The 22601-nt window shown below is 39.1% G+C and overlaps 1 protein-coding gene and 1 non-coding gene across 2 annotated transcripts; both read right to left on the bottom strand.

The window, feature by feature from the left end:
• Positions 1-1020: 1020 nt before the first annotated feature.
• Positions 1021-9694, bottom strand: LOC102390376 (MKKS centrosomal shuttling protein). Its single transcript, XM_025264580.3, has 4 exons — positions 8700-9694; positions 5508-5683; positions 4495-4605; positions 1021-1524 (listed from the first exon to the last, which is right to left on the bottom strand). Exons 1-4 carry the CDS (start codon positions 9682-9684, stop codon positions 1084-1086), a joined length of 1713 nt encoding a protein of 570 aa, XP_025120365.3. The 5' UTR covers positions 9685-9694; the 3' UTR covers positions 1021-1083.
• A 10890-nt stretch (positions 9695-20584) lies between these two features.
• LOC112578983 lies at positions 20585-20692 on the bottom strand. Its single transcript, XR_003103419.3, has one exon. It is a non-coding gene; the product is annotated as a U6 spliceosomal RNA (small nuclear RNA).
• Between the last annotated feature and the right edge of the window lie 1909 nt (positions 20693-22601).

Below are 22601 nucleotides of genomic sequence, written 5' to 3'. Positions count from 1 at the left end.
TTTATCAATATATTTTGCTTTTCAAGTTATATTCCTTGATATGACATATCTTTGAGTATGAGAATTGTTGTAGTTTCTTTTTGGCACTATTGACTGAAATAGAGAAATAGTTTTTCCACTTCTTTATGCTGTTTAAAATGAAAAAGTATGAAAGTGAAAGTTGCTCAGTCATGTATGACTCTTTGTGACCCCATGGACTATACAGTCCATGGAATTCTCCAAGCCAGAATACTGGAGTGGGTAGCCTTTCCCTTCTCCGGGGGATCTTCCCAACCCAGGGATTGAATCCAGGTTTACCACATTGCAAGCAGATTCCTTATCAGCTGAGCCACAAGGGAAGCCCGAAAATACTGGGGTGGATAGTTTATCTCTTCTCTAGGGGATCTACCCGACCCAGGAATCAAACCAGGGTCTCTTGCATTGCAGGCAGATTCTTTACCAACTGAGCTGTCAGGGAAGTTACTATATAAAGTCTATTTTTTTCTTGATTACACATTTCCTCAGAATAACAGAAATGAAGAACAATAAGACAAACTAGCAATTGCAGGTAGAGCAGCTTCTACATCAATTACCCAATTACTGAATGATACAGTCTCAGATAAAGAACCTGGAAATTTTACTGAATGTGCAGTTTGAACACTTCTTTTGAATGAACAGTCTGTATCGGATGCTTTGTGATACTTCAGAATCTAGCTTTATACTTTAAAAATATGTAATTACTACTAAATAAAAAATATCTATAAAAGTATATCCAAGCAAGAACATAGACTAGGATGTTTTAAAATTTCTGTATGCTCTTAGAATGATGTCAAAATAACGAGAACAGAAACTTATAACAATCTACAGTGGTATCTATGAACTCACTGACATAATTACCATATTTTCAACAATGCTTCATATTTTTATTATTCTATAGTATTTCTATTCAAGAATCAATTCTTTTTTCCTTAAATAAGTAAATCTATGATTTTATGAATCATCAGTCTCAATATGGAGAACAGGCCTTTCAGAGAGAACATATAAACTCAATGCTTTTCTTTATTGACATGTCACTAGTTTTTCTTTTTGTAAGATAACATTATATCAGTTTGTATCTTCAATGACACATGAAAGATCCAAAATCAAACTGGCAGTCTCCACAGCCACCTGCAGGCCACTAAGCTTCGCGGTAAAGCAGTCCAAGATCAGGGTGTCGGCCGAGCCTGTGGCTTCACGGGAAAGGCAGGTTTGAGGTGGGAAGGGATGACGAGCACTTCTTAGGAAGGACCAGCTGAGTTCTTCCTGGCTGCTGTAGAGTCCACAGCCACATCTGGAAGGCAAATCTGGCCAGTTCACAGCAGAAGGCAAATTGGCCTGAACCGACCAGAAGTGTCCGTATTTGCTATCGGTAAGAATTTCACCTCCGTCGTGCTCTAGAGAGCCAGCGAGAGATTCAAGTGCACTGCAGAATGCTTCAGTGATCAGCTGGAGTTCTGTCTGAGAGCATCTCTCATCTCGAAGAACGCTTTCTGGCTCATTACGGGTCTAGAGAGTAACAAAACCATTGAAGACACAGAACAGAGCAATTAGGATGACAAAAATGTTTCTGAAAAATACTTGATCAAACGCTTAGTCATACAGTACTTGGGGGTTGGCACAAGACTAATGGGCAGGGATGGGCCAGCTGGCCAGGCTAATCCATTAACCTGGTTGTTACAGTAAAAGCATCCACTGCTACTGCTAAGTCGCTTCAGTCGTGTCCGACTCTGTGAGATCCCATAGATGGCAGCCCACCAGGCTCCCCCGTCCCTGGGATTCTCCAGGCAAGAACACTGGAGTGAGTTGCCATTTCCTTCTCCACTACCAGTCATTTTATCATAATGAATGACTCAGAATTAAGCCCACCATCAATTTGTTCTGAAGGATTGCCAGTAGTGGTAGTGCCTTTGTACCACACGAAGGACAAGGCATAATAAGTGAATCACAGGCTTCCCTACACCCAGAAGGAAGCTCGTGAAGACTAATGAAGTCACAAACGAAGTACTTATTTATACTCAGTAAATGTTTGAGATTTGTTTAAAATGCAAATACATGTGTTATAACTAAGACAAAAACCATCTAGGGACATGCATCATTTTCACCTTAATGTTTAAAAAATAAGTATTCTTATCTTTAATTAATGACAAGGTTATATAATTTTGAATTGCTTTTGTTCCACTGTTCTAAAAAGTTTATTCTAGAAATTTCATGATAGAAAAAGTAACACATTAACAAACTCATCACTGAATGATCGTTAAAAATCTGTATCTTAATTACTCAAAAACAATGACCATTTTTTCCTTTTGCCCAGGAGACTGGAACCAGATATCATGTCTACTGCACATTCCCTCCCCACATTTTCAGTGCTATATTGTTTCCTCAAAAATCCTACTCAAGATACTGTCCTTCTCCAAAAGACTTTTTCCAGTCTACTCAGTTCCATTTGCAGACTATATTATTGTCTCTTCAGCATCAATAGATTGGCAATGGTTTTGTTTTTCATAATGTACATTCTGATAACTTTTCATGAAGAAGCTTTATATTCATTCAGATTTTAAGTTATTTGGGGAAGCAAGTTATTTGGGCGTGTCTGTGGAAAACATGCACACACTCAACAATCCCAGGCATCCCAGAGACTCTGCACTCCTGACTGACCAAAGAACCAACTGCAAGCACTTGGAAAACACATACCTTTTTGTAGCTACTTTCAAAGAAAGTAGGTCACTGTTAATGAAATAATAAGAAATATGGCCAGTCAGAATGGCTGCGATCCAAAAGTCTACAAGCAATAAATGCTGGAGAGGGTGTGGAGAAAAGGGAACCCTCTTACACTTTTGGTGGGAATGCAAACTAGTACAGCCACTATGGAGAACAGTGTGGAGATTCCTTAAAAAACTGGAAATAGGACTGCCTTATGACCCAGCAATCCCACTGCTGGGCATACACACTGAGGAAACTAGAAGGGAAAGAGACACATGTACCCCAATGTTCATCACAGCACTGTTTCTAATAGCCAGGACACGGAAGCAACCTAGATGCCCATCAGCAGATGAATGGATAAGAAAGCTGTGGTACATATACACAATGGAGTATTACTCAGCCATTAAAAAGAATACATTTGAATCAGTTCTAATGAGGTGGATGAAACTGGAGTCTATTATACAGAGTGAAGTAAGCCAGAAAGAAAAACACCAATACAGTATACTAACACATATATATGGAATTTAGAAAGATGGTAACAATAACCCTGTATATGAGACAGCAAAAGAGACACTGATGTATAGAACAGTCTTTTGGACTCTGTGGGAGAGGGAGAGAGTGGGATGATTTGGGAGAATGGCATTGAAATACGTATAATATCATATATGGAACGAGTCGCCAGTCCAGGTTCGATGCACGATACTGGATGCTTGGGCCTGGTGCACTGGGACGACCCAGAGGGATGGTATGGGGAGGGAGGAGGGAGGAGGGTTCAGGATGGGGAACACATGTATACCTGTGGCAGATTCATTTCAATATTTGGCAAAACCAATACAATATTGTAAAGTTTAAAAAAAAAAAAAGAAATATGATGTGTGAAATTTATCTACTATTAGGATATGGAGTCTCATAGATTAATAAAAACAATTCTATTTAATACAATTAACATGTATCATAAATGAATACCATTTAAAATTATAACAGAATCTAATAATTAGATGCTTTAATAAATGAAACTTTTTTTTCTGGAATATCCAGAAGGTACTGAAGTTTTTTTGTAGAATCCCAACACTTTCATCATGAATATTAACTGTATGTTAGCAGTGGAGATCTCTAGGATGACAATTCCCATCAACAGAATAATCATTTCAATACAAATGAACTTAGAAAACAGAAACAGACTCACTGATTTTGAGAACAAGCTTACAGTTGCTGGTGGTAGTGGTGGGAAGGGATAGTTAGGGAGTTTGAGATGGACATATACACATTGCTATATTTTAAATGGATAACCAACCAATAAGGACCTGCTGTGTAGCACATTGAACTCTGATAAATGTTATGTGGCAGCCTGGACGGGAAGGGGGTTTGGTGGGGAGAATAGATACATGAATATGTATGGCTGAGTCCCTTTGCTGTTCTCCTGAAACTATGTCAACGTTGTTTGTTAATTGGCTATATCCCAATACAAAATTAAAAAGTTAAAAAAAAAAAGAAACTAGAAAAAAACCCAGAATGCTCATTTCAACAGGCAGTATATTTAGACAGTCCTCAAAGAATGTGATCATCTGCTAAAAGGCTGGATTAATAATCATTGTGATAAAGATATGAGCTTATATTTTTAAGTATTGCTTTCCTCAAGTGTTTTTAAATACAATATTGATTTCAAGACTACTGAGAAATTAAGCATTAAAGGCTCCAGAGTATTATTATCTTATTATCCCATAAAATGCATGTTGCTGAGAATTCAGATGATTTAGGAGGGACTATCTAACCTACCTTGTGTCTGATATATGCCACCAGATGAGTTTCAGTACAGCCACCTCCCAACAAAACGTACGGGTCCTTGATTGTTAACTGCAAAGCATGCAGTGCTGTTTGACACGTGAGCTAAAAAAGAAACAATCACCAGAATCTGACGTTGACATCATAAACACGAGGAAATAGAGCCATGTTTTCAAGGCAACTTAGACAGTGGACTCAAGGAGCCTGATTTTAATTGCAAAAGAACAAAACTAGTGTCACAAAGGTTGTCATGTGATGAATACATTTTGGAATAATAAAAATTAAAAATGAAAGAATACTTTAGCCAGATGTTTGTTTTCATGGACTGGATTAATATTCTCCTTCATATACATTTAGCTCTTCAAATTGAGATTCACAAACACAACTGGATCAGCAGAGTGCTAATATTTCTAACAAAAATACCTGCATCTAAATAAATTAGCTGTATAAATGCTATATAGAATTTATGTCAAGTTGCTATGGAAATGATCCAACCCAGTAGCAATAAAAACACACAGACCTTGAATATTTACCAGGCTAGAGCCTTGAGTATCCATTCTGCCAGTCTGTGACCAGTACCATTGGGCATCACTTTCACTGTATAAAAACTGCATGTGTTATTGCTGTTTGTGAACATCTCTGTTAAGAAGTGGATGATGGGTATAACTGGGGAACCTATTTCTAAGTGAATTAATCATACACATTAGCATCAAGTACACAATTCAAATTAATTTCTTAAGAAAATGTCCCATCAAGGACTTTTACATTGCTTGTAAATTACTAGAAATAATAAGAGGCAACATATGCCAAGTTTCTATATCACAGGAAAATAAATCAGCTTACTTATAACTGTAATTCTCACATTTTGGTTGTTTTTGCTTTCTACACCACCTAGGAAAGTTGTGAAAAAAGCACAGCTGACTGATGTGAAAAAAATTATAGTACCTATCTGATTCTTTAATCCCTGCCCCAGTCGCTAGATAAGGAATTCAACATTTATTACCTACCTTCAGCTCATCCCAGGCTGTGTCATTTCTGTTGCAGAGAAGCAGGCTACAGATAGTTGTTTTGTTAGGAATAAGATGAAAAAAATGTTTGCAGCCAAACTTTGCAATGCACAAATCTTTTACACTTCCATAACTACTGGGGGAGATTGAGCCCAAGGAACCAATAGGCCATGTTCCTATTTTTTAAAAAAAGTTTAGAAAACACAAAATAGATGAATAAACATGGAGCTTACAATCATTTAAAATTACAATATGCATTCCTAGCTAATATAAAAGTCCCCAAAGCACAGCATTTAAAATATGAAATATAGGATAAAGAAATAATAAGATGCATCTTCTTAAACCTATAAATAGTATTCTATTATTCAAATGATGTGCAAATAAAGCAGCGATTCTTTTGATTTATAGACTTCTTTGAACATTTGTTAGAAGCAATTCTGCACTCTCCAGAAAAAGGCATGCACAATTTTGCATACATTTTCAGGAAGTCCAGGAACCTTGGAAGCCCATTAAGGGATCAGAGACCCCAAATTAACAACCACACTAATCTGAAATAAGGATGAAATGAGGAGGCAGGATATTTTTAAAGGGTGTTATTATTTTTACCTTAAAACTCACAAACTAAGCTATACAGATAGCTATCACTGAATTCCTTTGGGGCTCCATTTAGTGAACATAGAGGATTTTTTTTCTTTGCTAAACAATTGTTTGTATGTAAACAACTACCTAAAGCATGTCAGAATAAAGTATGCGCCCTTCTTATTTCATTTTGTTATTCTTTGATTATATTTTGCCCTCCCTCCTGCATAGGCAAAATAATAAAATTTTACAAAACACAAATTAATAAAAAAATGAATGAAGGAGAAGTTAGGATGACTTGAAGGTTTCTAAAATCTCTAAATGTAGTTAAGTTATATAAGAAATGGCAACAAGCTTTTAAGAAGTAACAACACTGGTTTAAAGTCTTAAGATTAAAACTATAATTCAGCAATGCACCTCCTTGGGCCAGTTTCCTCTCAAACGAATGGAATTAAAACAATAATGTCTAAATATTCTTGCAGCTCATGAACAATTTCACTTCTTTGAATATACTTTCTTCTTTACTTCTGAAGTCTCAAAGAACAAGGAATACTTGAGGGATCTAAAATTTAAGAAAAAGAAACAAACCCTACATCTTGTACAACTTCAACGGTGTAACCAACAGAAAATTTGTAAGGCAAGGCTCAGCTTTCCTGCTTCTCAGCCTCTGATGTGGAGCAAATCACTGAACTCTTCTTGGTGGGCTTCCCCACAGGACAGTAAAGTGGGGGTGATCATGTCTATTTCACAAATCAATCAAACCAAAAGTTAAAAATGTTTTGTAAGCCATGACAAGCCTCATACCCACCAGTCTACCAAGCACAATAACCCCATTAGTCATCCTAAATTATCCAAAAAGAGGAATTAGGTTTGAAGCGGGAGGGAGAGGTAATTTCAACCTAGATAAAATGGATTAGGCCCAAACATACTTCATCTATTGTTTAATGGAGCCACAGGGGCCTGATAAAGAGTTTTTCTCCCCGCTTTCTCTTTTGTCTCAAAAAAGTTTCTGTCCCCAAGATCCAGGACAATTCTGGCTTTATGTAAAAGTGTTGGTTGCTCAGTCGTGTCCAAGTCTTTGCAACCCCATGGACTATAGCCTGTCAGGCTCCTCTGTCCATGGAATTCTCCAGACAAGAATACTGGAGTTGGTAGCCATTCCCGACTCCAGGGAACCTTTCCGACCCAGGGATCAAACCCGAAATTATGTGGGGGAACAGAGCACAGCATGTCTATAAAAGAAGTTCGCACTCTCCCCAGTCCCAGGCACCCACTGGTAGTGCTGCAGTCTTTCGATGACACTCCTAAGCAACCAACCAATCAGCAGCAAACACTTGGAGAACGCTTAACTTTTTGTATCCATTTGCAAGTAAAATAGGTCAGCTCATGTTCTACAACACTCTAGTTATCAGTGGGATAAAAATCAGTTGTGGGCTGGTGTGGAAACCAAGTGCCCACTTACATTGTTTCTATGGAAAAATTCTTCAGTTTAAAAACTGACATCATAGTATTTAATACTCAATATTCGTAACTTGAAATCACCTGCTCATGAAAAGCCAGTAAATACTTAGGGATGTGGGTCTGACCCACAATATCACTAATGAGTTCGAAAGAGTGATTGCCATTATTTCTTAACAATTTCCACTCTGATGATCATCTGACAATAGTCCAGAGATACTAGGGATTCGATACTGGCACTCACACTTCTTCTCTGATGACTTATAAAAATAGTCAACTTTAACAGTTTTACCAAAATTTATTAAACTCTTAAGTCCAACCACTTATAAATTGAAATTTATCCAAATGAAATGATTCTTTCTGATAGGTTATCAATGTAGTTAAGAGATATTGACAAGTGGCTCAAATCAGGAACTCTCTAACTTGTCATTTCTCTTGGTCTCTATTAGGTGACTACCAACCTGTTTCCAATTTGCCAGGTTTGTAAAATACAGTGAAATTCTTGCCTGTTATAATTTTATATGTTAATAAATGTATTATTGTTAATTCAACAAACATTTTAGAACCCCTACTATGGACCAGGCTTGTTTTAAGCACTAAAAGTAAAAGGCAACCCCAGCTCCCAAGGAGCCTAGCTGGAAATATCTGGGATATTTAATCATGTGCTAGCTTTAAACAAACATACACCCTAATAATACACACACATACCCTAATTAGAAACCACTATTTAGGCAGAAGTACAGTTGATTGTTGGAGTTAGATAACACAAAGTGACTTAAGAGCTTTGTAAAACTCAAGTAGAAGAATTCTGTTTAAATTATGAGACTTTATATGACTGTAAGAATGTTAGCTTTCTCGATAATCTGTTGAATGTTTGGGGGTTAATAGCTGTAAATTATGGCAGACTCTGCAGTACATTTGGGGCTGGAAAATACCTACAAAATAGTCATCGTCACTCAATTTTTAATAAGTGAACAATACAGGATCTTTTTCAGAAACAACCTTTGCTGCCAGAAATGATACACACACACACTGTGAGGTTGGCAGCTTTTCAAATTGTTCAATATGTTAACACAATACACACCAAGAATATCTTTGCTCAAGGGAAGTGTGATTTATTAACCATAAAGGGCAAAAACTGAGAGTGCTTTTTACCTGTCACTTTACTCAGGGGTTCCATCAGAGACACGCCAATTCTGTCTACAGCAATAACATGATGAGTTCTGAGAAACTGTTTCAAAGATGGGTGTATAACTTTTTGACACAAGACAAGATCTACATGGTCACTAACTAGTTGTTTTCCTAGGTTAAACAACTGGTCCAGAGCTGCATTTTCAAGAGAAACTCCGTAACTGACCAACAGTGTTCCTTCTCCAGTATCAGAAAGGTCTCCGGATAAAGACACACAAAAGAGGGCCACCTTGAAGGAATCTGATTTTTTGATAGGTAGTATCTTCATCAATTGAACTTCTGATACTTCAATAAGTATTCCAGGTAACACAGCAGAATCTATAACCCTTTGCCCTTTTAACGGAACAATTATACTCTTTCCTAAAATGACGTGCTCTTGGGCGTTCTCTGGAATTGTAAGCAGAAAGGCTCTCAGGATCAGAGTACTGATATGGTCAACTTCCTTTGCGATGAGCATGCAGGCAGGTTTACTTGTTAATATGCTGCGTACCAAACTCAGGAGGATCTGGGTGCTACTAAAGTCGACTGGGATTCGGCAAGCACAGACCTCAGATTTCAAGTAACTGGTGCAGAGGCTCAAAAGATGCTTATTTAACTTAATAACCGTGGTGGGTGTCAAGCCTAGTCTCTGAACATTTTCGACAAGGTTGCAGCAAAGAATGGCTGTGAATAAGCCCCCATCGCTGAAGCAGGCCACGTGATTCCGCACGGCGGCCGTCAGGACCTTTAACACGGGGTGGCTGACGGGCAGGCCGGCAAGGAGGGCGGCCGACTGGGACGTGGTGACCACGGAGCCGCCCCGGCCGTTGTGCAGCTGCTTCAGCCTGCCCGCTGGGCCGTAGCACGACATGACGAGGCCCTTCAAGGCCGCCAGGCTGGCCCTGGCACGCTCGCCCGTCAGGGGGTCACTTCTGCAGATAGAGGGCTTTTTAGCTTCTAAACGAGACATGTTACTGCAAGGTAATTTGTGAAGAAAGTTTTTATTTTGTTAACCAGAGTTTTCTATTCATTGTATTGTCGTGGGTTTTAACATTTAACAAGATTATCTTTCAGGAATCAAGAGTTACGATTTACAGCATTGTGGCTATAAAATTAAATACTGAGCTCCATGCTTATGAAGCTAATCGGCACATAATGATTGATATAATGACATTTTAGTAATTCCAAATATTTATTCTACTTCATTATTCAAATTCTTTTGTTTGCCTTCAGGCTGAGACTTTACAGACTGTTTTGCAGCCCTCTGTATAAAATACGTTCCAAGATGGACACCTATGAAGGAAACCACAGCTACAAGAAGCCAGTTCTTTCTGATCCAACTGCTATTTTTCATCTCTTCCTTCTAGCTCAAGCTCTGACTCAGAGCTGCTTCTTTCTACAAGAAATAAAAATAAAAAATATTTTAGAGAAGTAACCTCAAAACATTTTATAATTGAAGCTTACTAATTAATTTTAATGCTCTGCTCCTTCTTTAGAAAAAGGAACCACCCACAGGTACAAATCTCCAGAAAATGAGAAACTTAAGACTAAAAACATCCATTTCTTTATTCTTCAATGAATCTCTACAAGGAAAAGTACTGGTATTTTAATAATTCTGGAATGCACAACAAAGTCAGGAAGCTTATAGTACAGTTTTTTAATATGATATGGTTCTAGAAAATGGTGTGTGTATATATATATAGAGTAAAACTCATAGAATCTGGTCTCGAGGTCTCAAATGTTTTTATTCTCTTGCATCAAGATCTAGTGATATTTTTTTCTCTAACTTTGGTTTGCTTGGAAACCTTAGGTCTGAATATAAGTGCATTTGTATCAAATCCTATTTGTAAATAATTATGAAAATGAGATAACCGTCAGGATTCCTAATATAGACACTATCTAATGTACACTATCTAGTCTACATGTAGCTGGACAAATGTGTACAACACATTTACCAAAGAAAAAACCATGTTTAAAATATCTGGCTAAAGTCAGAGCAATCCTATGTAGTTTTACCCTATCAGTTAATGATACTCAGTGTTGATATCTTACAACTAATCCACTCCCAAACTACGGCTATGACAATAAATACAAAAGCCGGGGAATGTGCTGGATGACAAGGAGAAAGACAGGACTGGATTGGCAATCTGGCCTCAAAGAGGGTAAATAATGTAAAATGCTGCCGTTTACCAAGTGTGCCAGCACTCGTACTAGCTTCCTTAATGAGGCTGGAAGAAGTGAGCCGGAGGCATAAACTTCTGTTTCTATAATAATGTGTGGAGATCTGTTGAGGTTTGGTGCTTTGAAGGTAAAGGTTCAACCAATTATCGGTTATTTCATGAATATACCAACCATGCTAACCACACCGACTGTGTTTAGCATAAATAAACTGAACTACTCAGACTATAGTCCTGCCCAGAGTAGACTATGGCACAGTACTATACAGACCAGGAAGGTGATCTGAAGACGTGCAAAGATGTGAAGAGAACAAAGGAATGTTATGCAAAGTGTTATTTTGGTTATCACACCTCCCAATTTAGTTACAGGGCTGTAACCATGGCAACTGGGCCCAAATAAAGTGAAAGCAAGGATGGCCAGCTTTCTCACTGCAATGATAAAGCTATAGTTGTCTCTTTTTACAGCACAAGGAAAAAAAGTTTCTGTTCATCTCATATGAGAAAGAGCCAAACAACTTAAATATTATTTCAAAGCTTATTTTAGATTCAGCAAAATCTGTGAAATACATTTAAATGCAAGCTTAGTGAAGTGACTTCCATATGTAAATTTGCATATTACAACACCCATACAAACCACAAATCTTAACAGACTGTGACCAATAAAGTGATTTACCTGGTTACTTTTCAATACATAATAGTGACATGCAACTTTTCAAAAGGGGCTAAATTGGCCCCTCTCACAGTCTTGTGGTAGTTGGACCAGTAACCACATCTTTTGGCTAGTATCTTTATGAGAAAGGAAGAAAGTGTTGGTGACCGCCAAATCATTTTCAGGATGTCAAAACTGCTGACTCATGGTCCTATGTCTTTCTCTAGACAAAATAAGCTTCAACTGAGAAAATGGGGTCATAAAACACAGGGCTGGCTTATAGAATAGGTTTGGAAGTGCCAATTCAGTTATTTCTTTCTTCCTAACAATGTGATCTATTATTCCTAAAGTTAACATCACATGAATGGCCCTGACTATTCCTGGATGCACTGGCCTGGCAGATGGTCTTTTTGCAGGGATGGATAACAATTAAATATTAATAATACTAAAACTTCCATGACTGTATTCTCAATTCAGAGCTATAAAATATGATCTAAAGAAATATAAACAGGTAAAATTTTTTCCTAAAAGGAATCATGGTTCTTTGGAGAAATGGCTGAGGCAAGAAATAAATGAGACAAGCTAGGGACTTTTCCTGTCAAAAAGTAATAGTTATTAAAAAATGACACAGGAAAGAACTGACAAAGGATTAATCTCCAAAATAATAATCTCATGCAGCTCAACACCAGAAAAACAAACAACCCAATCAAAAGGTGGGCAGAAGACCTAAACAGACATTTCTCCAAAGAGGACATAAAGATGGCCGACAAACAATGAAAAGATGAGCAACACTACTCATCACTAGAGAAATGCAAATCAAAGCTGTAAAGGATGTCACCTCACACTGGTTAGAATGGCCATCACGAAAAAGTCTACAAACAATAAATACTGGAGAGGATGTGGAGCAAAGGGAACCCTCTTGCACTGTTGGTGGGAATGTAAATTGATAGAGCAACTATGGAGACCAGTATGGAGATGTCTTAAAAAACTAGGAATAGAACTACCATGTGACCCAACAATCCCACTACTGAGAAAATTGTAACTGGAAGAGATATGTGTACCCCATGTCTGTTGCAGCACTTTTTACAACAGCTAGGACGTGGAAGCAACTTAGATGTCCATTGACAGATGAATGGATAAAGAAGTTATAGTACATATATACAATGGAATATTACTCAGCTATAAAACATAACACATTTGAGTTAGTCTTAATGAGGTGGATGAACCTAGAGCCTGTTGAACTGAGTCAAGTTAGCTGGAAAGAGAAAGACAAATATTGTACATTAACGCATGTGTAGAGAATCTAGAAAGATGGTATTAATGAACCTATTTGCAGCACAGCAATGGAGATGGACACATAGAGAACAGACACTGGACACAGCGGGGGAAGAAGAGGGTGCAACAAATTGAGAGAAGAGCATGGAGACATATACATCACCATATATAAAACAGATAGCCAGGGGGAATTTGGAGGGAATCTAAGATGGGACAGTTTAAGCATTAGAAAGAATATTGATGATAATGACTGTGATAATTCAAATTTATGCAAACTTCTGAATTCATCAAGAGCAAAAACTCTCATTGCTACTAGAACATTAACTTGTTATAAAAACTGATGAAGGGAAACAAGGGCTTCCCTGGTGGCTCAGTGGTAAAGAATCAGCCTGCAATGCAGGAGATGCAGGTTTGATCTTTGGGCTGGGAAGATCCCCTGGAGAAGGAAATGGCAACCCACTCCAGTACTCTTGCATGGAAAATTCCATGGTCAGAGGAGCCTAGTGGGCAACAGCCCATGGGGGGTTGCAAAGAGTTAGACATGACTTAGCTGCTAAACAACAACAAAGGAAAACAAAGCCTATATTTTGCTTTTCCTATATAAATGCATTTTGAGGGGGTAAATCAAACTCACCTGAAACTTGCAAGCCTGCTACTTCCCTGGGAGGTGGTTCTTCTTAGGACTTGTAAGTGCCAGACTGTCTGGTTCAGAGAGGTTGTCCTTACTAGGAATTTGGAAAACAGGGCTGCTTTTGATCCTGTGCCACCCCAAATGTATGAACCCAATCAGAGGTACCATAACAACCAGAACTTTGTAGTCTTTCCAGAAGTTCTGAAAGCTCATAGTACTTCAGCATCAGTGTACCTAAGAAAAGGTTGACAGTTAAAAACAAAATTAAAAAAAAAAAAATCCCTCTAAAATTACACCTCTAAAGCACAAGCAAAATACTGCCCTCTAATAAAAGCTGCCTGTTAAAAAGTTTCTAGGTACAATACATTGCAATGTTATTTAACAAAAAGAGGTAAGTTGCAGACTTACAGGGATGGCAGGAGATCAGGCTTGGAAACATACAGGACAACACTAAAAGTTTAGTCAGCAGTTATGAAGGAGCAACATCACCTGCTGGGAAAGCTGCTGGAAACTTTAGGAACACTCATGCATCAATGTTATTGTCTTTATATAATTAATTTCTCTGAACCACAACAAGTTAAATCCATTTAGTCACAATTTTAACAGAAGAACCAAATGGCAATCCTTAAATATGCAGTGAGAATTCAGATTCTGCATTCTGATAGGATGTGAGTGATGATCTTTCCACTGAAATGTTGTCAAGCATTGGTCCCAATTTTAGCAGAAGACTTTTGGCTTGAACTCTGTGAATGCCATCTCCACATTTCTGTGCTGAGCCTCTGCATTTAGAGTGTTTACCCTTATCACTACTAACTATGTCCTGTAAGGGTTATTTCTGCTTTATTGACTATGCCAAAGCCTTTGACTGTGTGGATCACAACAAACTGGAAAATTCTTAAAGAGATGGGAATACCAGACCACCTGACCTGCCTCTTGAGAAACCTATATGCAGGTCAGGAAGCAACAGTTAGAACTGGACATGGAACAGCCGACTGGCTCCAAATCGGGAAAGGAGTACATCAAGGCTGTTTATTGTTACCCTGCTTATTTAATTTACATGCAGAGTACATCATGAGAAATGCTGGGCTGGATGAAGCACAAGCTGGAATCAAAATTGTCAGGAGAAATATGAATAATCTCAGATATGCAGATGATACCACCCTTATGGCAGATAGTGAAGAAGAACTAAAGAGCCTCTTGATGAAAGTGAAAGAGGAGAGTGAAAAAGTTGGCTTAAAACTCAATATTCAGAAAACAAAGATCATAGTATCTGGTCCCATCACTTCATGGCAAATAGATGGGGAAACAGTGGAAATAGTGGCTGACTTTTTTTGGGGGGCTCCAACATCTCTGTAGATGGTGACTGCAGCCATAAAATTAAAAGACGCTTACTCCTTAGAAGAAAAGTTATGACCGAACTAGACCGCATATTAAAAAGCAGAGACATTACTTTGCCAAAAAAGGTCCATCTAGTCAAAGCTATGGTTTTTCCAGTAGTCATGTATGGATGTGAGAGCTTGACTATAAAGAAAGCTGAGTGCTGAAGAATTGATGCTTTTGAACTGTGGTGTTGGAGAAGACTCTTGAGAGTCCCTTGGACTGCAAGGAGATCAAACCAGTCAATTGTAAAGGAAATCAGTCCTGAATAGTCATTGGAAGGACTGATGTTGAAGCTGAAACTCCAATACTTCGGCCACCTGATGCGAAGAACTGACTCACTGGAAAAGACCCTGGGAAAGATCAAAAGCAAGAGAAGGGGATGACAGAGGATGAGATGGTTGGATGGCATCACCAACTCACTGGACATGAGTCTGAGTAAACTCTGGGAGTTGGTGATGGACAGGGAGGCCTGGCGTGCTGCAGTCCATGGGGTCACAAAGAGTCAGACACACCTGAGTGACTGAACTGAACCGATAAGGGTTATTGTCAACAAAGTTTACTTGAAGAAACTAGGGCTAGGAACTTGTCTGCAGTTTCAAAGCTCGATAGTATTAAGAACAGTTTTTTTGCTCTGTCTGTTCTGGAAAGCATGAAATGTGGCCCAGGAGGTCTGTTTCTGATGATCTGTTGGGTTTGGGGTTGTAAGTCTAGATGACCTCTAAAGACTTCTTACACTTTTTTACTCAAGGGAGCTCACTAGGCTTTAGTGATGAGCTTACACACTCATAATGCTCTGAATGGACCCGCTCTCCAAGCTCTCTTCTGGGCAATGAAGGACAATAAGGACTGTTAAGAATTAGGTTCAGTGGCATATATGTGAGTTCCATTATGAAATCGCTTATGGTAATTTTGTGTGAATGTGCTTAGAAAAATGTCTGAACATAATTTTTATTTATACCTTCCCTTTTAAGGCAAGATTAAAATATAGGACTAATGAGCTACATATCTGAACTGTGTTCTGTATGTACATATTAAAAATAAAAAATGCTTAGAGTTATGTCTATGTACATATATTATTCCCAGCATTAGAAATGATTTCTCCTCGAAGTACAAACTCACATTTCATAAGGACTTTTTTGCTAACTTAAACAAATTGCTAGAGAAATCATGGCCTGCTTTGTAACTGCAAGTATTTTTAGGCCTCTCCCTTCCCTCAAGGGCTTTGGCATTCTATATGCTTTTTTGCAACCTTTAGGACCATACCTTTTATTGACATACTCATGTTCTAATCTTTGGAGAAAGTCAATCACAAATAACTGTATCATGATTACATTTCTTTGTGGAGCCCACTGTGCAAAAGCCTTTGGGGCATTTGAGATTTGAGGAACAATAAAACCTCTGAGGGAGGCCCTGGGTGATCAGGAATAATGAGGGAAGAGCTTGAATAAGACTTACTTCTGAGATGGAAGGAGGGACTTGAGGCTGTGCCAAAGTCAATGGTCTGTGTTGACAGGTGGCATTTTTGTCCACAAAATACCTTCAATTAAAGGATCAGGATATACTGTCCTTTCACATCCAGTCTCAATACTTAAGGTGAATTTAAGCATCTCCAACTCTGTCCCTTTTGACATGAGCTTGTCAAGTCACAGCACTTTTCATAGACAGCACCTCTGCCCCTGTTTACTTCTCATGATCACTAACATATCATCATATTTGTCACTTTTTCCTGAGTTATAAACTTTTAGGAAAACAGCTTATAGAAAAGACTCATTAGGAACAGGGGTAGTGGTGGTTTAGTTGCTAAGTCATGTCTGACTCTTGTGACCCCATGAGCTGTAGCCCACTAGGCTCCTTTGTCCATGGGATTTTCCAGGCAAAAATACTGGAGTGGGTTGCCATTTCCTTCTCCATGTTTGGAATGAAAGAATATAATAATAAAGCTGAGATGAATAACTCAATAACTAAACTTCAGAATAAATCCAGGTCCAAGCTGTAACAGCAATGTCTGGACTGTGGTACTATTCCCTCCATGCACAACAGATCACAGTATGGAATGTGATGTGCTAGGAGCCCTCAGATTAGGATCAACGTGGCTCCCTGTACTCAAGGTCTCTTTGGGTCTTCCCTGGGTTAAGACAAGGGAGGTACTCCATTCTGTTTATATTGTTTAACAGGCGAGTATCCTTTTCCACTAGAATAAGATGCATTAAGGATCAGTGCATCTTTTTCTAGATTTAGGTTTAGTTCAGCCTTGCAATTAGTATATTTTGGCTGAAAACTCATTATTTGCCAAATGATCACTGAGGCCCAGCAACAGCACTTCCTGATTTAATAATTTTAATATTTGCTCAACACCTACATGCAGCCATTTCCTCATATTCTCTGCGTCTCATATATTGATTTGGCTAATGGAGGTGAAAAAGCAGGTAACTGACTTCCAGTGATTATTCTGTCATCCTTTGTGAGGCTTGGAAGATGATAAAGATCAGAATGACAGGGCATTTTACTTTACAAAGTACTTTTAGAGTCTTCACATTTAAATCCACATAAACACGCTGAGTATCACACCATCTCCAGCAAGTAAGATAGACTCACAATGGCACAGTAATCTTCACCTACTTCGTTTCTTTTACAGTGTCTTTCCAGCATTTTATATATACTGTCGCTTGTATAAATCACATACCAGGGCAGACACGTTAGACTTTACTAAATAAGGCTCCTTGCTAGTTGTAAGAAAAAGACAACAAAGTAGTTAGTGAAGTAATGTGTTCCTTATTTTTCTCGTATCTTCTTGTGGGGCTTTTGCTACGCTAAGTCACTTCAGTCGTGTCTGACTCTGTGCGACCCCAGACGGCAGCCCACCAGGCTCCCCCATCCCTGGGATTCTCCAGGCAAGAACACTGGGCTGCCATTTCCTTCTCCAGTGCATGAAAGTGAAAAGTGAAAGTGAAGTCGCTCAGTCGTGTGCGACTCTTAGCGACCCCATGGATTGCAGCCTAACAGGCTCCTCCGTCCATGGGATTTTCCAAGCAAGAGTACTGGAGTGGGGTGCCATTGCCTTCTCTGTGTGGGACTTTTAAATACAATCAAATATACTAGGGGTATACAATTTTGATTTAATCCATTTTTTTCTTCTAAAGTCTTTTTGTGGAATATTTTCAAAATGAAACTTAGTATCACTGCCCTTTTCTAAAAACTATAACACAGGCTTACTTTTTAAAGTTAGAAAATACAGTAATAAGAAAGCTAAAAAAATCTGTAATCTTTTTGGTTTTAACAAAAATGTGATTGCAATATACACTCTCTCTTTGTAATCTCTTCTCCCTCCAATAATATAAATCTTCATTATGATTTTTAGTAGTTATATAGCTTTTATGGCGATATCCTAATTTAACAGATCACTGATTGATAGGAATCTGAGATTTTTTTCAGTTTTATTGCTAAACATGCTGAGTACTCTTGTAAATCCTCCAGAGTCCATGCTATAGCCTCTCTATGCTGCTTCTCAGGATAATCAAAGTCTTACTAGAATTCCTAACAATTAACTCATTTTTCAAATGAATTTAACAAGAAGGTTTTTAAAACTTTGACTTTTACAAAGGTTCACAGTGCTGAACAGCAGGGAGACAGGGAGTTCCAACTTGGGGATGGAAAACAAAGCTGGATACAGCTTTTCTTGAGATGGCCCTTCCCTCAAAACATTTGGCAAAGAGTTATTCCAAGTGGTGTCGAACTATTTTATGGACAGAAGAGATTCCTAAGTCTGAAGCAAGATTTTCTCAAGAATATGCTCAAAATGATCACATTTGCCAAGCAAAAACAGGCTGGCTTCTAAAATGAGTTAGTGCTTCTTCATTCACAGAGCGTTTCAAGTTTGCTTGGATTAAAGCAGTGACACAAACCACAGCAAGAAGACGTCTTCCCTTTCCTTACCCTCCTCCAGTCTACCTGCCACTGCCCGTATCTTTCCTGGGTCCTCTCTAAACACGCTCCTAAGAAAAGCAAATGAAAGCAGAATGTGTGGGGCTCTTTTACAAAGATGGAGGAAACTAAGAAAAAGGAAAAGAGATTAGTAAATTTTACATTAGTAAACAGAAAGTAGATATTTACAGTTTTATCCATTGAAATGCCTCTGTTAAGTATAGAAAATGTTTATACACCATTGACACAGATGCTTTCTTATATCCTTCTTTCCAAAACAAATACTTTGTATTATTCAAAAAGTTTCCTATTTTTTCTATTTGTTTCCATAGCAATTTTATGAGACCAGTTTATATATGAGGAAACACTAAATGATTCTAAAATTATTGTCAGTTAATATGGCACACATCTTGGAGTTTGGAGTCCTAAAGTCTAGACTGGTATTCTTAATGGCAATTTTCAAAAGTTGAGTATTAGTATCTCAGCTTTGGCAAGAGTCAATCAGAATTGCCAGTGCATAATGATGTGTGCCAAGAACATTCTGGGCACATGCTGAATAGCTGCGCGGGTCGCTGAGGTCAAGTTCCCCAGTGTATTACACCTGGCATGTCTTTATTCTCACGGCGGGATACATTAGAGGTTAACAGGTCTTGTGCCACTTGGTCCAAAATGAGAGGGCAAACAAGCCCATATCCTCCAAACACACACCCATGATCTAGTAATGGATGAGTGGAGCTAATTTTAGCCGCTTTTTTTTTTTTTTTTAAAGCTCAGTTCTTAGTGCAGAATAAATAGTGAGAGATTAATGAGCAGAATGGAGCAAAACTGGTTACATCTCTGCCCCACTAAAATATCATAATCTTTTTGACTGCATAGAACTGATCAGTAACATGAAGGGCAAAAAAAAAGCACTTAATTCTAAACAACCTGGCCCTGGCTATCAGATTACTCTTTGTATGCACGCAGTTAAAACCACAGCGTTTCGCTATCCTTTAGGCCTACAATAACCCGGATGCAGGCAATGCGGGGAAGGCTCTCATTCTGCCTATTGGGCTTGCGGGGCGCCATCTGCTGGCCGCTTGAACACAGTGTAAGGCAGATTCTTAACGTCTTCATCTGGCTCCGTTTAAATTTGAAAAAAAAAAATAACGTTTAAAACATTTTTAAAAATTATTGAATATAATTTAAACATGAAAAGAACACTAAATGGAAAGTTAAACAATTAATTAACCCAACTCTTGTGGCTGCGATATTTCATTAAATTTATTGGAACTGTATAATGCCTTTTCTTCTAGCGTGACAAATGTTGATTTTAAGTATCTGTGAATTCCTCATTCCTGAAATCTAATTACTGATCCTGAAAGTAGTTCTTTTTATCCTCAATTTTAATACAACAGTTCACATTTTGGCTATTTTGTGTACACGTTAGAAAGGACTGCATGGTGTCTTCAGGCCTATTGAACTGACTGACTGGTATGCCAAACAGAACAATAATTTCTTTTTTTTCCCCCCCTTTTCTAACTACATCACCTAAAATAACAGCTTTGCTGAACTTTTCCAGTCTTGTCAAAACACAGACAACAAAAAAATTACTGTCAATCCTTGATTAACTGAGTGGACCATGTGTCTTAGTGGCTTAGTCCTGTCCCGACTATTTGTGACCCTACGGATAGTAGCCCACCAGGGTCTTCTGTCCATGGAATTCTCCAGGCAAGAACAGTGGAGTGGGTTGCCATTCCCTTCTCCAGGGGATATTCCCAACCTGACCCAGGGATCAAACCTGAGTCTCCCTCACCGCAGGCAGATTCTTTACTGTCTGAGCCACCAGGCTTATGAAAAAATAATGGAACGCTTCATGAATTTGCCTATCATCCTTGCACAGGGGCCATGCTAATCTTCTCTGTATCGTTCCAATTTTAGTATATGTACTGCCGAACCTGAGCTCTAAGTTTCCTTTCTGCAAAATCTTTCCCCTACCTTGACCAGTAGGCAGTAACTGGTCAGAATCAGCTGACCAGCACAGCCTGGTCTGGAGCGGGTCAGGAGCAGGCGCAGAGCATGGTAAAGGCATAAGCATTTTACGATCTCTGATATCCTCTACTCCATTACTGTGAATTCAGTGTCTTTATAAATAAGTAGTATACTGGAAGCATCACAAGTTTTTTATGGGAGCTTTTAACTGTCCACAACCTAAAATTTGAACAGCAAGTGAATAAGTAGCAACCAACGAGGAAAAGACGATCAGCCTTCTGGCAGGCTGTGGCTTATCAGAAAAGTGTGGAGAGTCGTTATAAAACTTAGGGTTGTCTGAGAATCTTTCCAGTCCCTTTCACCATCTTTACACCTGCCATTTGACATGGAAGCTGGTGGGGAGTTACTGAAGACAGTGGACTGGGTTCTTAGTGCTGCAGCAATGCCTTTATGTTCCCCTGGTCAGATCTGAATCTCAAAAGGGCTGGTTTCTGTCCTCACCATTTCTGAGATTTCTATTTTACTCTCTAACTTGGTTTCTGCAGATAACCTACTGGCCACAGGATACTGTGGCTACTGGGTCTGAGCTCCTCTGCTTCCCGCTCCCATGTGGTAAAACTTCCGTCTCAGCTCCCATTTTCACGTCCTTCCTCACTGTCTCGGAGGAGGACCAGACACTTCTGGTCAGTCAGTCCCACCTGCCACTGTGTCTTCAGGGTCCCAACTCCATCACCCCTCCCCCCCCCAACTTCTACTTTCCATCTCCCACTTGGAACTGGTCTTCCTCCTTGGCAAAACTGTTTTTCTCCACTGAAAAGAACCAAAAGCAAATTCCCTAAAGCCACTGCCCTTTACTGGCCTTTCCTTTTAGTTACTAGACACTGATTCCTTTCAAATAACACATTTCTAGAGCCAATTCCCAGGAGAAGGCAATGGCACCCCACTCCAATACTCTTGCCTGGAAAATCTCATGGACAGGGGAGCCTGGTAGGCTGCAGTCCATGGGGTCGCTAAGAGTCAGACATGACTGAGCAACTTCACTTTCACTTTCATGCATTGGAGAAGGAAATGGCAACCCACTCCAGTGTTCTTGCCTGGAGAATCCCAGGGACAGTGGAGCCTGGTGGCTGCCGTCTATGGGGTCGCACAGAGTCGGACACGACTGAAGTGACTTAGCTGCAGCAAAGCCAATTCCCACTTCCATCTTCACACCCAAGTAATTTGCTTTTGTTCCACTCTCCATGGAAACCGCTTTGACTATAAAGATCACAATCTCTCCCTATAATCTCTCTGCAGCACTTTTGATGAGTTCTTGAAACTCTTTAAGTACCTGAGGCTAGTCTGATCCTTCTCGGTCTCCTTTAATGGTCCCTCAGTCTCCACTGTTCACCCTTCTCAAAGCTCTGTCCTTGGCTGTCTTCTCCCTCTGTTCATTTCCTGGGTGTCCTCATTCACACCCAAAGCTTCTACTTTAGCACACCCATCGGTGACTCCCATGCCTTCATTTCCAGCTTAGTCCCACATATCCCATGCTGCTGTTCCTCACAAGTGTCTAAACTCATCTCATATAAAAATGAATCCTCTTTCCTTCCCAAATTGCTGTTTCTCCTCTACTTCCTGCTTTGGCTTTTTTTTTTTAAATAAAGAAATTATCTACCATGCTGTTCGATTGGAAAATCTGAATACAGTGGATTCTGCTGTTTCTTAAACTCCCCATCAAGTCAGTCACCCAATTCCCCATTTGACCTGACATTTCTTTTGCACAATTTCTCCCCACCGCCATAGTCCAGACCCTCATTACCTAACTTGCTTCTAGTCCAGTGGTTCTCAGTGTGGTTCCTTCGCCACTGGCAGTAGCATCACCTGGGAATTTATCAGAAATG

This window comes from Bubalus bubalis, chromosome 14, assembly GCF_019923935.1.
Source record: "Bubalus bubalis isolate 160015118507 breed Murrah chromosome 14, NDDB_SH_1, whole genome shotgun sequence".
NCBI lineage: Eukaryota > Metazoa > Chordata > Mammalia > Artiodactyla > Bovidae > Bubalus > Bubalus bubalis.
This window is presented reverse-complemented; position numbering and strand designations above follow the sequence as displayed.

Bases quoted from the DNA above. Each gene is read 5' to 3' on its own strand.
- LOC102390376 (XM_025264580.3), bottom strand. From the start codon at position 9,684: ATGTCTCGTTTAGAAGCTAAAAAGCCCTCTATCTGCAGAAGTGACCCC. The intron at 5,684-8,699 runs GTAAAAAGCACT...TTTAAAAAATAG, and splicing joins ACCCCTGAGTAAAGTGACAG to GAACATGGCCTATTGGTTCC. The intron at 1,525-4,494 runs GTAGGTTAGATA...GTTACTCTCTAG, and splicing joins TGGCATATATCAGACACAAG to ACCCGTAATGAGCCAGAAAG.